This window comes from Odocoileus virginianus, chromosome 9 (genome assembly GCF_023699985.2).
Source record: "Odocoileus virginianus isolate 20LAN1187 ecotype Illinois chromosome 9, Ovbor_1.2, whole genome shotgun sequence".
Lineage (NCBI taxonomy): Eukaryota > Metazoa > Chordata > Mammalia > Artiodactyla > Cervidae > Odocoileus > Odocoileus virginianus.
The window spans coordinates 44,523,899-44,540,628 of NC_069682.1; the positions used below are offsets into that span (position 1 = coordinate 44,523,899).

Sequence of the window (16,730 nt, forward strand, 5' to 3'; positions counted from 1 at the left end):
TTTCCTTTCAGGTTTCTGAATTTCTGGTAGAACTGCACAGAAGTTTGATAACCTCTAAAAATTTGATGTCCAAGGTAGCAGCTGGGGCCCACCGGCCTCAAAGCCCGCTCCTGACGCACTTTGGCCAGCCCTGTACAGGCTCTGAGAGTAAATTTTTAATGTTCTTCCCCCACCCCCACCAAAATGGTAATTATGTCACAGGTGGAGGTGTTAGCTAATGGTGTGGTGATAATAATTCTGCAACATATAAGTGTATTAAATTAACATACTAACACCTTAAGCTTATCAAATATTATGTCAATTATAACTCAATAAAGCTGAAAAAACTTGCTTCATACAATTTTGGTATACCTTTAAGCTAAAAAATCTAATTAGCACATTGTATTTCCAAGTACCCTAATCAAATGAAGAGTATGATGGACATTATTAATGATTGTCTTTACTTTTGGAGGCTACTCATTAAAGTGCTATTTCACATAACTCTCCTGGTGACTGGATGTCCAGTAGCCATAGAATTACCCACTTGTCTGCTCCAAAGGTGATGTCCATTTTACAAACAAGACACGTGTGATTTGGGTGTCCACACATACATGTTTCTCAAATAGCTGGTTATGGTCCAGCAGCACCAGTGTTACCTGGAAAGTTAGAAATGTGAATTTTCTGCCCCATCCCAGACTTACTTAGAAACTCAGTGGAGCCCAGCAATGTGTTTTAATAAGCCCACAAGGGGATTCTGGTGCACACTAAATCTTTGAACCACGGAATTAAATCATCAGTACCCAAAGATTAAGTAAGTTACATGAATGAGAAAAAGTAATAGGTAAAAGTTAACTTTTAACCTGGTGTGTTAAGTTCACAAGTCAACTCCAGGGTAGCTATATGGGCACACAGGGCCTTGGCAGTGCAGACCCCTAGACTGAACTGAATGAGCTGGGACTTGAAAACTGGTTGAGTTTCAAGTAGGATACGGTTCTAACAACAGTGACCAGTGGAGACCAGCCACTACTCAATCTGTCTGTGCATATATTGTGTTCTCTTTGACCAGACTTAACTGGATGCATGTGGGTGACAACTGTTTTCGTGGACATATTCAGTGAGGTGCCAATCCAGGCATGTTTTCTTACATAGACCATGTGTCACAATCAGCAGCGAGTGAAGGTGGTATCACTAACAGCATCATTAATGTAAATCAGACAGATCATAGTATGAAATGCTTTTATTCCTTAAAAGCAATTAAGAAAGAGGAATCAGAACTGTACTTGTTGGTAATCACAACTGGCCATTTTTAGAACAGAACATGCTATTAGGAAAGAGCAATTTTTTTTTTTAAATGCTCCCTGCTGGATGATCTACATCTATTTTATAATGACATTAACAACATACATGATGAACACGTTCGGCGAGCAAGACTCAGATTCTCAAAGGACAAGAGCCTTGACTTCCTCTAAACACTTTTTCTTGGCTGCAGGAGATGACCAAAATAATTTGATTACACTTTTTTTTCAGAGCTTAGAAAGGCTAACCCCCAGTCATGCCAGAGCTCAACAAACCAGCATTAATAATCACCAAAAAAGGCACTTTAAAATACATTTGACAAGGAGTGACACTACTGCAGTGAGGACTGGTCTAAGCCCTGCACTAAACTTTGCTATAGTTCTTATAGACAGTGCATTCTCTCTGTCTCCATGTGCATGTGTGTGTACATAAATATATATATGTGCATATACCAACATTCACATACATGTATCTATCTCCATGGGTCTCTGGGGAGAGAAAAAACCATTTGCTTCCTTTAATAGTACATAAAAATTCTAGTCACTTTATTTTGAACAAAAGAATGAGAGATTTGGCAAATTAATGCAAAACAGTACCCTACTACACCTATTGACAAAAACAGCAATAAAATAAATACTCAAGAGTTTTTCCAGGTCATCAATTATTAAAATAGTAAAATATTTTTTAAAAATTTATTCCATTGCAAGGAAAAGGATGGACATTTTTGGTACTGTAAATCTCACACACATTCATATTGCTTAGGTTGAAGAGAACATAATGAAGAGAGGGAATTTCTTCCACAAATTCCTTCTTTCTAGTACCCAAGTTTCACTGATGGTGTTATTCTACTTAGCTTAACATATAAACAAAATTTTGTATAAATATATTTCTTTGATCTCTAAATTCTCAAGAAATTTGCACAGAGTACTGAAAGTACTTAAAGGATTTTTGTGAAATAAACAGAATTGGCCATATACCAGACCACTGCTTATCCCAGGTTTAGGTATTTTGGCTCAAGGTTTTGACAGTCCAAACCTAGCTATGTCAGAGGTGGACAAAAGGCTTACTTGTCCTTCCTGGGAACAGGTGTATAAACACGTTCTTATTCTTAGGATACGAAAACACAATTAGTAATGGCATGTAAGGTTTACTTACTAACTGTATAATGTCTGAGAACAAAAATCAAAACAATTTTTAAAAGGTTAAGAGTCAGATTCTGGGCATTTCCGTTTTTTAGCTGCTGGCTCTTCAGTCTTGTGAGATTCTAAAGTGCTGGTGCTAGATTTGAGACTGGGGTCTGCTTTAAAGTTGTCCATGGCAACAGTGAAGCCTGAGAGAAGGTACCCCCCACCTCCGCTCATCAGTAGTTTGGGATGACTTCGATCTGGCAAAACCTAATCAAGACAGAAAGACATTCATGTTTCCCTAAGCAGATAAGGCCATGCTAACAATACACATGACAGAAATTAGAATTTAAATGACACAGATTCTCTTAAAGAGAGAACAATTTAACTGGACCAATTCCTAAGGAGGTCCTTCTTTCACATAATAGTGCAGATAAAGTACAGAAATTGGTCTGAGTGATTTTCTTTGAAAAATATAAGTGAAATAATTTCTCTTAAAACTGAAGCAAGTTCCTCGAGGTAAAAGGGCAACTGGTTTCTGTAGTGCTCTGGGCCTGGCTTTCTCCCTCTTGGCTCCAGAAAGCTTCATGGTCAACAGTGGAGCTGCGTCCATGGAGAAGTAGCTATAGACATACAGCCAGAGCCTTCCTCCTCCAGCACCCTGTTAACTCTTGTCAAGAATTCTTTTCTCCTGTTTCCAGAACTAAATAAGATGACTACCATGAAGTGCAGGGTTTTCCAGGTCTGCAGAGTGTCCTGGATTAAGTAAGATGTCCAGGAAGCAAAGCAGGGCCTGTGACAGTCATGGAGGTGCCCCGACCCACCCCCCGATCTTTAAGAGGGAACTGGCTGTGAGGTGAAGCAACAGAAAGCCTCTAGCTGCTGCTCCTTTAAGATGTGTGCATTTGAGAGTCACACCTATGGAGCCTATGGGTTATTCCAAGTTGACAGCTGAGCACGAGTGCCACAACTGTCCGATACTGCACTCCTTCAGTGGGCAATCTCTGCTCTGGGGCTCCTCATCATCCTTTCTCGGAGCCGCATGCAAGCTCTGCCTCCCGCTTCATCCTCCAACTCTGTCATAGGCTTCAGACCTGCATGATGGTCTGGCAACGCTCCCTACCTAATCCTGCTCCCTCTCTCTTTATATTTCAAAGGTGTTTCTCCAACAAATCTCTTACATGTCTACCTTTCAGAGAACCTGAACTTACAGACTCCACCAGGAAATCCTGAACACTAGCTGCAAAGACATCCCTGCAAAGAGGAAAGGGTCACCTTCTTGTTAGCTGAGGAATTTTGCCATTATCAGTTATTCACTCTACAGTGCTCTCAAAGCCTTGGGGAAACATAAGCACAGTTGTCTGCATTTTAAGTGTCTCTGGACTTGAGTTACTGACCATGACATGATAAAAGAAAAAGAAAAAAGGGTCAGGAAAGGTCAGGGCACTTTGAGTTACAGACATGAGACTCTTTCATCCCTGTAGATGGAAATACGGAGATCCCCAGCTTTTGGCACTATTGTGCAGAGCGGGCAACCCAGGAGAGTAGGTCCCAGGGACTGCCTGTAAGAACACATACATACCTGGTAATTTCTGAGCCAGGTTTCAGACAGCCTGAGGTTGATGACCCCTCCTCTTTCCCGAAGTTTTGTGTAGCACTCCAACAGAGGCTAAAGGCATAAACAGAGTTCTATTAATAATTATTTTGAGGGCTGCAATGTTTAGATGTAAGAATTGCAGTCCATTCCAATTCAGTATTACCTCTTTATACTGACAGTAGACCACGAATGGCCTTGAAGGAGCCACAAAGTCCAGCAAAGACAGCAGCAGTGGAGTGGGATGGAAACGACTCGCTACAATTAAACTGCAAGAAAATGTTAGACAAATTATTTCTCTAAGTTCCAAGGTGGGGCACAGGTTTTAAAATGCATCTAAAATATTCAGATACTTATTTGCATGACTCACACAAGGAAGAGTTTTAAATATAATATTCTAGAGATCCCAAACAGTAAAATCATGAACTATTGCTTTCTAAGGAACACAAACTGGATTATAAACTCTCATGGTGCCTGGCAACTCGAAGTGGAATTTAATGACATTCTTGATTTAAAAAAAAGATCTGGAAACAAATCCAACATTGTAATATTGGCTTTGTAGATACCCAAATCTACCTTTTCCGTCAGGTAATCCTTAGCCCTTGCCTTTAGCCAGTATCACATCAACTGGATTGTCCCACCCACCTGCAGCTAGTGGGACTACAAAGCCCCATCTGATCGTGTGCTATCATTGGAGAAATTTCAGTTTCTTATAAAACTCTGAAATGAGCATAATCAATTTCCCACCCCTGCCAGATGCAGTCTCCTTTCTTTACAAACCCAAGACAGAATCATCATGCTTGTTCCTGCTACAACCAAAGCAGACAAACAGAGAGTGCTAGAGCCCTTGAACACCAAGACATCGCCTGTGATCTTTCATCAACGCACCCATCTGCATTTCTTTCACTTAACAGAGCAGCAGCCTCTAAATGTCTTTTCTTCTGCTCTTCTTGTCTCCTCTGCTTTTCCTGAATCTTCAAGAAGAAAAATAAGAAACCAACATACTGAGTCAGGTTTTTGGAAATACTGGTCTATCCAAACATTTTAACAATAATTACCAACTTGAACTAAAGCAACAGAGGGAGATCATTTATAGGGAAGTTGAAAACACCTAAGAGCCCTGCTGTTATAAAACCATCATGGAGCTACCTATATAATGCTTCTGTATCCTAAAGTTCCATCCCAAAGATGAAATCACACATGTATACACTCACACACACTCTTTCTCTGTTTTGATACTTATTATCTTGGGAGCTGATGCTCTTAAAGTCAAATCAAATCTCAAGGCTTACATGAAGTTAACTGAAGCCTTGGGGAAGACATTATGAGGGTAGTGGGAACTCTTAACATTCTTACATAATCCTTTTTACTTCCACTCTCTTTAGGCTCCTTATAGTCTGGATCTTGAGAGACAATTTCCATTGATTCTTGTTCTTCTGGGTGATTGCTCTCTGGGGCCTCTGCTATGCTATCTTCATTCTCTTGTTCAGAAGTCTGTTTTTCCTCCAGTGTGCCATTACTTTCTTCAACTGAAGCATTGTCTTTCGGCTCTGAAGACAACATCTCGGCAGAAAATGTTCCATTTAAGAGACTGTCCACTTTGTTGAGGGGGAACTCATAAAGACCACTGAGGAAAGATTTTGGAAATCCAAAACATGCCGTTGCTGCCCGAACAGGTCCACCTCCAGGGTATAGCTGAATAATGGAGCCAAAACCTGAAAAGATAAAAGAAACAGACATCTGCTCAATGGAGGCGACTTGACTATGCAACCCTCAGGGTATGCCATGTCATGGAGACTGATGGTTTCTCTGCTTTACGCTGTTCAGAGGTTGAAGATAATGCAGCTCCTCAGGGAGGTCCATGTGGACGCTATGTATCTTCCCAATGGAGGTTACACAATTCCAAACAGGTACACAGGAGGTCTTAAAGAAGCGTACCCCAACTGACACTACAGTAAAACCCTGTGAGCCTACAAATTTGGATGTCACATGATTGGTGATTGGCTCTCAGCTTCCCTCTGGGCCAACCTTCAAACAGAGAGTTAAAAGTTCTTATCTTCAACAGGGTCAGAGAAAGGGCAGGCAAATCAGGCTGTGTTGTTTTCTTCTAGGACAGAATACATACCTAGTATTCTTCCCACTCTATCCTCTCCTCTCAATTCAGGCCAATAAAATGAGCACCAGCTACCCAAGAGTTTATTGAAATCACTGTCCTGAAGTCCTAGCCAGTCACAGGTTTCAAAACCAACCCCACTGACATGGAAGCTGGGAAGGACACTGCCATCGGGGATGCCAACACCGCTCAGGCTGGGAGACGTGGACTGTGGAGGAAGCTCCCGGAGACTGCAGCTGTGCAGGCACACCCAAGTCATTTCATTAGCTTCCAGTAACTCAACCTCACTTTCCATGAGTTTGAATTTTTTAGACCCCTCTACTCAAATCATGGTGGGGTTTTAATGAACATGAAAACATTAAATCTTACCTCCCATTCGTTCCATCATTGCACCCAGCACCAAGCCTGCACATGTCTCCATCACAATCATTTTATTGCCAGCACGGATATTTCCCAATGTCAACATCTGGGCGAGTGTATCATATCTCATGTGGCTAAGGAAAAAAGAATAATGTATTCATTTTTAGCTAAGCAAAGTCTTCTATTTTAACCATCATTTTTCAAGTTTTGTTTGTTTCATAAAAATGATGTTGATAAGATTATTGATTGCTTTGGAGGCAATAGTAAAAAAGGACTTACAATTTATGAAGTAGGAGGATACTTTACGCAGATGAGCAAGATTTTCATTTTATTTAAAATCATGACTTTCTTAAAGATATATTTTCCCCCAATTATACTTTTGAAAGGAAACAAAGCGTACTTAATTTTTCCAGGTTCTCTTGCATAATACATAACTGAAAGAATGCGGGTGGACGGCTTCACAACAGTAATCATGGCTTCATATCTGGGGGAAGAAAAACAGAACATCAGTTTTAAAAAGCTAGTTTAAAAATACTTTATTTAAATAATACATTTTATAAAGCTATAAAAATATTTTGTATTTCCACCCTTTTAAAAGCATAATTACTTACTTCTTTTTCTTCTTTTTTATATATTTATCTTGAGCAAATTCTGTCTTGTCTCGGAATGTTGTACTATTTTCAATTAATTGCTGAACTATTTCCTATAAGAAAAGGAGCAAGCAGATTTCCTGAAACTTTAATTGCATAGCACAGATAACTTCAAAGGTTTCTTACCACAGAATGTATCCAAAAGTCTGATTCTCCAGGCCCTTTTCCACAGAAGTCCAAATGGATGAACTTTGTATTTTTACACTCTATCCAGAATTTGTATTAAAATATTAGTACCTTATAACTCCATTTAAATCAAAGTAAAAGAACAGACATATACAATTTAGGGAGAAAAGAGGTAAAGTACATTGTCAGTCCTGAAGACACTGGCTGAAAACATTATTGAAAATGAACAAAGTCAAGCTCTAAGATGCAATAAGTTATCAAATTCCTTTTTGCTAACAATATTAGTAATGTCATTCACTTACATTCCTGCCTATAAGAAACAAAATCTTTGATATAGTGAATTGCATAAACACTTCAAGCTATTTCTAATAGAAATGTACTGTATTTTTACATCTTACCTTAGGAAAAGTCTGCTTTAAAAAGCAAGCAATTTCCTACATAACAAATGAAAACAAAACAAAAAATCCTTTGAATTTTACCTCGCCTTTAATGCCTTTGTCCTTTAAAGCTTTTATGTCATCTTGAGTAAGTTTCTGAGATTTCCCATCATCAATTATATTTCGATTATCAGTGCCCGCTTCTTTGGTTTCTAAGGAAGAAAATTGCTCTATGACATATATGATCTGAAATTACTTAAAAATCTTTCTTCTTCTAAGTTTATATCTATATCCAGCCCATTAGTCACTTAAATTTGGCCTTTCAGTGCTACTTCTTGTTGTTGTTCAGTTGCTAAGTCGTGTCAGACTCTTTGTGACCCCATGGACTGATCCAACAGATTCCTCTGTCCTCCACTATCTCCCAGAGTGCTCAAATTCATGTCCATTGAGTCAGTGATGCTATCTAACTATCCCATCCTGTGCTGCCCTCTTCTTTTGCCTTCAATCTTCCTCAGCATCAGGGTCTATTCCAATGAATTCCACTGCCCCCACCCCAATCCATTATCCTTTCTTGTCACAATATTCCTCTCACTCATATTCTTGCTTCCACTTTTGCCCCCTAACAATCCACCTGGACAGCAGAGTTCTCTTTTTAAAATGCAAACTGGCTCATCTATTCCAGTGCTTAAAACCACACAGTGACTTCCTATAGCAATTTAAAGGTGACCCGCAAGGTTATACATGATTTGGTACCCGGCTACCTTTTCAGGTCTCATTTCTCAAGCCCTGTACTCAGCCACTCCACTTCCTCATGTTCCTCAGACACAGCAGTGTGGTCACAATGTGGGAATTTGGCATTTGCTGCTCCCTCAACCTGGAATGCTCTTGCAATGTTTCCAAGTGGGTGGATCCTCTTTACATCACTCAGGGCTGAGCTCACAATCTTAGCCAAGCCTTATACCTCATTCAATCAGCCTTCAGTACACCTCCCTGCTCCATCATCTGTGTAGCACACATCACCACCTGAAATTATGCTGTTTGCTTGTCTACTTGATTATTTTTGGCATTTCCCACGGCTAAGTGGGCATCCCTGGTAGCTCAGATGGTAAGGAATCTGCCCTCAATGTGGGAGACCCAGGTTCAATCCCTGGGTCAGGAAGATCCTCTGGAGGAAGAAATGGCAACCCACTATAGTATTCTTACCTGGAGAATTCCACAGTCCATAGGGTTGCAAAGAGTCAGACACGACTGAGTGCCTAACACTTTCACTGCTAAATAAATTTTATGGGATGGTCTATCTAACAAACTGCTGTAACTGCAGTGCTTAGTCATGCCTGGAATGTATTTGATGCTTAATAAAAATATGAATATTTAGAAATAATATTTAATAAATATTTAATAAAGTGGTTTGAACCAGAATCTCAATAGTATTTTAATTACTTAATTTTAATAATAATTTTATTAATAAATATTTTAAGTATACTTATTTTAATAAAAATTTAAGCACTCAATTTTAATTAATGATTATACTAAACCCATGGGGCTGTTACTTTAACAGGCAAGGCATTGTTAAGAACTTTCTATGTGTCTGATGATTGAATACTCACTATAGCTTGGTCACTAAACATGTGTTATGGTCCTATTTTACAGATAAAACTTAGAGAAACCAAATAACTAGCTCGAGGTTACAAGCTAAGTGATGAAGTTGAAACTTAAACCTAGTCAGTTGAATTAAAAACCTGACATCATATCCTCTTCCCTATATGCTAACTACCTCAAAAGCTGGTAACTCCTAGACACCAACAGGGCTTTATACCTCCTCTTACACTGAAGTTGCAAGGAATCATGGGATTAAATATCTGGCCCAAGGTCAGAGGGCTGGTTAATGATGGGCTGGAGTCAAAACCCAGGTTATCTCAAAGCCAAAAGCAGACCCTAATTCATTCTACTGAGCTACAGTTCTCAGGCTGTGAGTTCAGATTCCTTTGGGAACAGCCTGGGCTAGCATTTCAGAATTAATTCAGGTTGACAGGTTTCTGACTGGATAGTTCAAGGGCATCTATTTCATTCACCCTAAGTAGTATAGTGCACCTGAAGTAGGCTCTTCCTTCTTCTTCTTAGGCTGAAGACTTCCTCCATTGGTCACTTCAAATGTGGTTCCATAACTATGGCCAATGACGTTATCCAGATAGAACCACTGTTTTTCAAAAGTTACTTTCCTGGGGGGGAAAATGCAATCAATAAGCTGAATCTCATCTGCACTCAATTTAGGAAAGATATATTTGACCTAGTTTACTTCATAATCACTCTCCCTAAAGGAAAATCGCAGCATTATCTCTGACAGTGAACTGACAAATGAATGAAAGAGAACTGGGCTATGGGCAGATAAAATTAACAAACAAGGCACAAAAACAAAGAATTTGGAATGAAAAACAGGGACAGAAGACATTACTTTTCCAAGGCATTGGTCTGGCTCCAATTTTTACTGTCTGACAGGATGTCCAAATTTGCAGATTTCAGATTTCCTAAGTAGCATAAAGTGTTGCCAAGATTGCTGTGCCACTAACACACATACTGTGACACCTCTTGACCATAAGAAAACTTCAAAACTGAACAATCATTGAGATAACAGGGATTTAACAAATACCCTGGCCTAAATGGCCATTTTCTTTGAAAATTATCCAGTAAAACCAAATGACATTTGCCTGTAAACATTACTGACCATTTACACATTTGTAAGTGATGCCTAACACTGACAAGGCTCTACTGAGGCCCAGGCAATTTTAGCTTTTCCCACTACCCAGATTTTGCTTCCCAGGTGGTGCTAGTGGTAAACTGACCCTGCCGATGCAGGAGACTTAAGAGACACCAGTTTGATCTCTAGGTGGGGAAGATCCCCTGGAGAAGGAAATGGCACCCTACTCCAGTATTCTTGCTGGAGAATCCCAGAGGAGGCTGGCAGGCTACAGTCCATAGGGTTGCAAATAGTCGGACATGACTGAAGCACAGCACAATTTAAAAAGGAAATCCCACAAAAGCCAAAAAAACTTTCCTTTCAAAAGATGAGAAATAACACCTGCTGAGTGTTGATCAGAGGTTAGGTAGTATGTGCCAGATGGTTCACACTTTTTGATTTAATTCTCAATTCAGTCATCCTAGACATAACTCTCAACAGATGAGCAATCTTGAAGCTCAGGAAAAGTGTCTTGCCCAAGATGCAGTTACATAGTAGGAGCTGGGATTCAAATCCAAGTCTGCCTGAATTCAAAGCCTGGTTCTTCCCACTACATGACATAGTCTACCCAACAAAGAACAAACGGATCTCAGGAAGTCTGTTTAGCTTCAGGACATGGCCCACACCAATAGAACTCTGAATTCCGAAAGACGTATACTGACTAGTTTTTGTGCCCCATCCCACACCTTCTCTTCCTGTGTGCCCTGAGAGGCTGACCATGACAGAATCAGATGGTACCACATCGCCCTGGCCAAAGGCTTCCCATCATTCTAAACCCCTGGATGCATCACAAGTCTCTACTGGTGCTCTAAACATTTTCATAACTCTGTATGTGTATGTGCACATCTTCAAGTCTCCTCACTAGAATCATCTGAGTGAATTTCTCCAAGATCCTAAGTATTCAGACAGGGCCAATTCGTGTTCTTTGCTGGGTCCTCAGTGACTGACACATAATAGACACTCAAAATATTTGTGGACATCAATCCCCTCAGAGAAGCTGAAACGCAGCTCAGACTAGATTGTGTGCCATCCCCTGTCTCATCCTTTGAGTAGTCCAGTGCTAGTGAAACACTGGGTCTGAGATGGGTTGGGTTTACCCTCTGGCAGCTGATCTGATATGCAAAGTACATCACTCAAACTGACCGGCCTGACAGGAGGTCGCTGTCAGGAAAGTGGGACCTAGCCAGAAGGACGTGGGCAAGAGTGAGATGTGCAGAGTCTGCTCACAGAGCCAGGACTGCTTGTGCCCAACCAGATGAGTGCAGACCTATGGAAAGAGTGAAGGGAGAGTCTGCCCTGGTATACAGTTGAGCTCAGAATCATTTTCTAAATAAAATGGCAACTAATGCTATGCTTCTGCCAAGAAAACTGATTAAAAAGTGTTGCAAAAATATGTGTCTTAAGAATACTTTTTAGAAATAAAGATGTTGCCATCTGTGTCCTTGGGAATGAAAAGCCTAGTCTAAAAGAGCATGTTTTTAAGACCCACATTCAAACAACCACATCTCGCGATAAAGCAACTTAAAAGAACAGTACAAGAAAGAAAAACCAAAGGTTCACCTGTACAGTCATTACACAGCTGTGTAACTGTGAAATCATTCATCGAACTTATAACCTAAGGACTTGGCTGTACTGCTATACTTAAATTTAAAAGCTTAACTAGTATAAGCACTTTATAAAAATTATGTACTTGGAAGCAAGCACATATTTCTAATCAGAAATTCTGGGGGGAAAAAAGGTACTGGTTGCAAGAACACAAAATAGTGATGAGGGGGTTCTAGGAGGCAAGGATGAGATTAGAGAGTGGAGGGTGGGTTCTGTGAGAAGACAAGAGAGAAGAACTCAACACTTGAGGAAAGAACCCCAGGACGTGGGAAGTGGGGTGGGGGCGGCTTGCTGAAGAGGGGCGGGGCACCCGAGCGAGGGCCAAGAATGGGGAAAGGACTCTGGTAAGATTAAGTAAGATACTTAAGATAGAGGACCAGGAATAAGGTCACGGCTCTGTTGGAAGACAGGAGGCGTGAGGGTGGTCCCGAGGGCCAAGGATGGGATCCTGGGGGCAAAGTCCTCAGTGGAAAGATCAGAGAGGAGATAACAAGGGAGAAGATAAAGAATCCAGAGAACCAAGAATGGGACCCCGGTGAGAGAGTATGTCTAGAAGGTGGGGGCGGAGAACTCCTAAGGCCAGAGACCTGACTTACTTTCTCCGCTGGACTTGCACTGCTTTAAACACATCTTCCCGTTTCAGCACCACGAAGTCGCCGTCGCGGATGCAGTGGTTCCCGGGATACTGTGGCTGTGGGCCTGGTTGCTCCTCAGAGCTCTCCATGATGCTCAGCGAGTCTCAGAGCCCCGCAGCGTCCCTTCAGTTCCTCGCACTCCGCCCCTGGCTTTAGGCCGTTGCCGCCGGCAGGATCACCTCCAAAAACCTAAAGGGACGCAAAGCCCTCCGACCGGCACCGCCCCCACGTGCTGCTTGCCGCTTCCGCTTTCCGGTCAGAACCTGGGGAGGGCTTCCGGAAGCCTCGCGGCTTCCGTCTGGCTGCTCTCCTTGATTGGCTGTCCTCCATCCCGCCCCTCACATCTCTGCGCGGTTTCGGATGGAAGTTGCGTCACAGAAGCGCCAAAAAAGAACTAGGGAAACTAGATTTTGGTTTGCATCTCTGTTGTGGCTGCCTGCGCTAGACGTTTTCCGGCTAACCTATGCGGCCTAGGTGGAGAAGTTGAGGTCCTCGAGCCGCTTCGACAGACAAGCCTCAGTCCTGCGCCGGAACGTCAGGAGAGCTAAGGGTGAAAAGTCTCCGAGGCTTGGGTAGAGTCACCTGAGGAGCTCGGACTGCCGGGTCTCCTCTCGCCTCGTCTTGCCTTCCCCATAGGGAAAGGGAGAGTCAGCCGAGCAGTGAACTGAGAGTGTTTTGGGGCCTCTGTCTTTTGCAAGTAAGAGCTTAGTCTTGAGGAGACGTAAATGAAGTGGCGTATATAGCCAAGCATAGCAGCCCGACGGTGGCTTTAACTCATTTTCCAGTCCTACCTCTTAAATTTGTGTTGGAATTTTCACTAGTTATTCTTACCATATTACCTCATTTGTAAAAGACGCGGCAGGTAGCGTTTGGAAGCAGCGCTTCAGCTTAAGAATGGCAGAGACGAAGTTTCAGCTCAGTACTGTCACCAGACAACTTTGATCTCAATTAGTTCGCTTATTTCTTCTGGTCTTCAGTTTCTTAACATATGATGTGGTCTATATTTTATCAAAGCCCTATTAGTTCCTTTACATCATGAACTTTAACTTATTTATTAATTAAACGCTTTAAATAAAGATGCGGATAGGCTCTTTTGGAATGAATTGCCCCTATAGTCTATGTTATGATAAATTCTTATTTTTATCCTTAGGATAGGAACTTTTTAAAATTGAAGTGTAGTTGATTTATGATGTTAGATTCACGTGTACAATATAATGTTTAAATTTTTATAGATTATACTTAAAGTTATACTTCAGGGAATACTTTGGGCTAAGTGCTTCCACCTCAGGGGGCGCAGGTTCCATCCTTAGTCAGGAAACTAAGATCCTGCGTGCGGTGCAGCCAAAAAAAAAAAAAAAAAAAAAACCCTAAAGAAAAGAAAATCCCAATCATAAAGTTAGTATGAAATATTGGCTCTATTCCCTGTTGTGTGCATTGCATTTTTTTCGCTTACTTTATTCTAATAGTTTGTACCTGTTAATCCCCTTTACGGATTCCACCCGCACCCCTCTCTACTAGTTTTTAAACATTTAAAAAATTTTCTTATTTACGGCTGTGTTGGGCCTTCTTGTGGTGCCCCGGCTTCTCAATGAAGTGGCTTCTCTTGTTACAAAGCGCAGGCTCTAGGGCTCTGCACCTCAGTATTTGCCCGGCTTTGAGCTCAGTCATTTGTGACACCTGGGCTTAGTTGCCCCAAAGGCATGTGGAGGCAAATTCCTAACCACTGAATCACCAGGGAAGTCTTTGTTTTATTTTTTAGATTCCACTTATAAGTGAAAATATACAGTACCTGTCTCTGACTTACTTCATTAAGCATAAAACTGTCCAGGTCTATCTATTTTGTTGCACGTGGCAGAGTTTAATTGTTTTTCATAGTTGAATAATGTTTCATTGTGTGTATATATGTGTGTACATACCACATCTTTATCCATTCAATTTAGGTTGCTTCCATATCTTAGCTGTTGTAAATAATGTCTGAATGTTGGGGTGTATATACCTTTTAAAATTAGTGTTTTTGTCTTCTTCCTGTATTCTGGAGTGGAATTGCTGAATCTTATGGTAGTTCTATTTTTAATTTCTTGAGGAAGCTCCACACTATTTTTCATAGTTGGCTACATCAATTTACATTCCCACCAATAGTGTAGTAAGCCCCTTTTTTCCACATCCTACCCAACATAAATTTGTTGTGTTTTTGACAATAGCCATTCTGACAAGTGTTAAGTGACAGCTCATTGTAGTTTTTGATTTGTGGCATGGCAAAGCTGTGACAAACCTAGACAGCATATTATAAAGTAGAGACATTACTTTGCTGAAAGAGGTCCTTATAGTCAAAGCTATGGTTTTTTCCAGTGGATTGATGTGAGAGTTGGACCATAAAGAAGGCTTAGCAGTCGAAGAATTGATGCTTTTGAACTGTGCTGATGGAGAAGACTCTTGAGAGTCCCTTGAACAGCAGGGAGATCAAATCAGTTAATCCTAAAGGAAATCAGTCCTGAATATTCATTGGAAGGACTGATGCTAAAGCTGAAGGTCTAATACTTTGGCTACCTGATGCGAAAAACTGAATCACGGAAAAAGACCCTGATGCTGGGAAAGATTGAGATGGTTGGATGGCATCACCAACTCAATGAACATGAATTTGAGCAAGCTCCAGGAGATGGTGAAGGACGGGGAAGCCTGGTGTGCTATAGTTGATGGGGTCGCAAAGAGTCGGACATGGCTGAGTGACTGAACAACAAATGACCAAAGTAAAAAATTAATTAATTAAAAAAAAGAATATCCATGTGTCTCTTATAAAAGTGGATAGAACACTGTTGGACTGACTGTAAGGAGCTATGATGATGTATTCCTAAAGTCACAGGTCAAGATAATGTTCAGCTGGTGCTGCCCTGTAATAAGTCTCACAACACTACAAAGTTATCTTACAGTTAATTACCTCTTATTTTCACTTCTACTGTGGAAATTCCTTGAAAACAAGTATGGTACTTTTTCTTACTCTTATCCCATGATAAGTATTCAGTATACTTGTTTGAGAAGCATTTAAGCATTCAGTATACTTGTTTAAACATCTGTGGTATACCTTAAAAAGAGGTGAGGATTAGAAGAGTAACTGCGGAGTGTTTGGAGTTCGTACCATTCTGTGCAAGCCTGTTTGCTGGTCTCAAACTAGAATATATATTAATATGTGCTTATTTACTGTGTTAATACATTTTTAGGAGCACAGTTTCCCCTACAGTTTTGATGAGGACTTTCCTATTCTCTATCTTTCAAAAGACATGAATGGAAATTACAGAGGCAGAGGATTTGGACAAGGAAGATTTCAAAGCTGGAAACGTGGAAGAGGTGGTGGGGGCTTCTCAGGAAAATGGAGAGAAAGAGAGCACAGACCTGACCTAAATAAAGCCACAGGAAAACATCCTGGTAGGAGAGGCCAACAGTACTTCAATTTTTTTTTCTCCTTCATGAAGGAATCTGTTCATGCCTGTTGTGAAAAGCAGTTTAACTTAAATTTGTCTTTTATTTGATGTTACCCTTAAAGGTAACATTTGGATGTTAATATCCAAAATTACTGAAACTGTAATTTAGATATTTGTTAATAACATGTCAGTGTCTCATTAAAAAGGGAAGCAAATTAGAAAAAAATGTTTCTATTAACCCAGTATTCTGTTTTTGTGGGGTTTTTTGCTTTTTCAGAACAAACCCCACGGTCTTTGCTACTGCAGTCAACATTGGATCAGTTCATACCATATAAAGGCTGGAAACTTTATTTCTCTGAAGGTAGAGTTTAAAGTGCTAAAGTACCATAAGTCTTATTTTCTTAACTTTCTTTAGATGCTACATCTCAACTTACTATAATTTATTCTGCTTACATATATATTTGTGTGTGTATGCATATTTTTATATATATATCTCCATCCCCTTTAATATTGATTCACCTTTATATTAATATTCACCTTTAATATTAATTCAAACAAATTATGTTTCAGGAGCATTATTTTTCATTTTTGTATCAGAAAAACAAACCACACTAGTTATTTCAAAAAGAGGATTTAATACAGGGAATTGGGTATACAAAGGATTAAAAGAACAAAAAGGGAACATTAAGGTAAACTGCTAGATAGTATTAACTCTGGAGGA

At 40.4% G+C, this 16,730-nt stretch overlaps 2 protein-coding genes across 3 annotated transcripts in view; one reads left to right on the plus strand and one right to left on the minus strand.

Annotated features, from left to right (window-relative positions):
- Positions 1-1,201: 1,201 nt before the first annotated feature.
- Positions 1,202-12,822, minus strand: TRMT6 (tRNA methyltransferase 6 non-catalytic subunit). 2 transcript variants are annotated; one of them, XM_020914485.2, is made up of 11 exons: positions 12,555-12,822; positions 9,711-9,838; positions 7,722-7,831; positions 7,078-7,169; positions 6,867-6,950; positions 6,476-6,600; positions 5,350-5,708; positions 4,882-4,967; positions 4,160-4,262; positions 3,982-4,068; positions 1,202-2,669 (listed from the first exon to the last, which is right to left on the minus strand). In XM_020914485.2, the coding sequence occupies exons 1-11, from the start codon at positions 12,680-12,682 to the stop codon at positions 2,478-2,480; spliced, it is 1,494 nt and encodes a 497-aa protein (XP_020770144.1). In that variant the 5' UTR covers positions 12,683-12,822; the 3' UTR covers positions 1,202-2,477. The 2 variants fall into 2 exon arrangements, with proteins under 2 accessions (XP_020770144.1, XP_020770157.1); XM_020914498.2 differs by lacking the exons at positions 7,722-7,831; positions 9,711-9,838 and having other exon boundaries at positions 12,555-12,642.
- Positions 12,823-12,920: 98 nt separating this feature from the next.
- MCM8 (minichromosome maintenance 8 homologous recombination repair factor) overlaps positions 12,921-16,730 on the plus strand; it is a 50,762-nt gene continuing 46,952 nt past the window's right edge. The window contains exons 1-3 of the mRNA XM_020914473.2: positions 12,921-13,290; positions 15,867-16,013; positions 16,287-16,370. Coding sequence (XP_020770132.2) covers positions 15,869-16,013; positions 16,287-16,370 — 229 coding nt within the window. The 5' untranslated portion in view covers positions 12,921-13,290; positions 15,867-15,868. The remainder of the gene's footprint in view (positions 13,291-15,866; positions 16,014-16,286; positions 16,371-16,730) is intronic.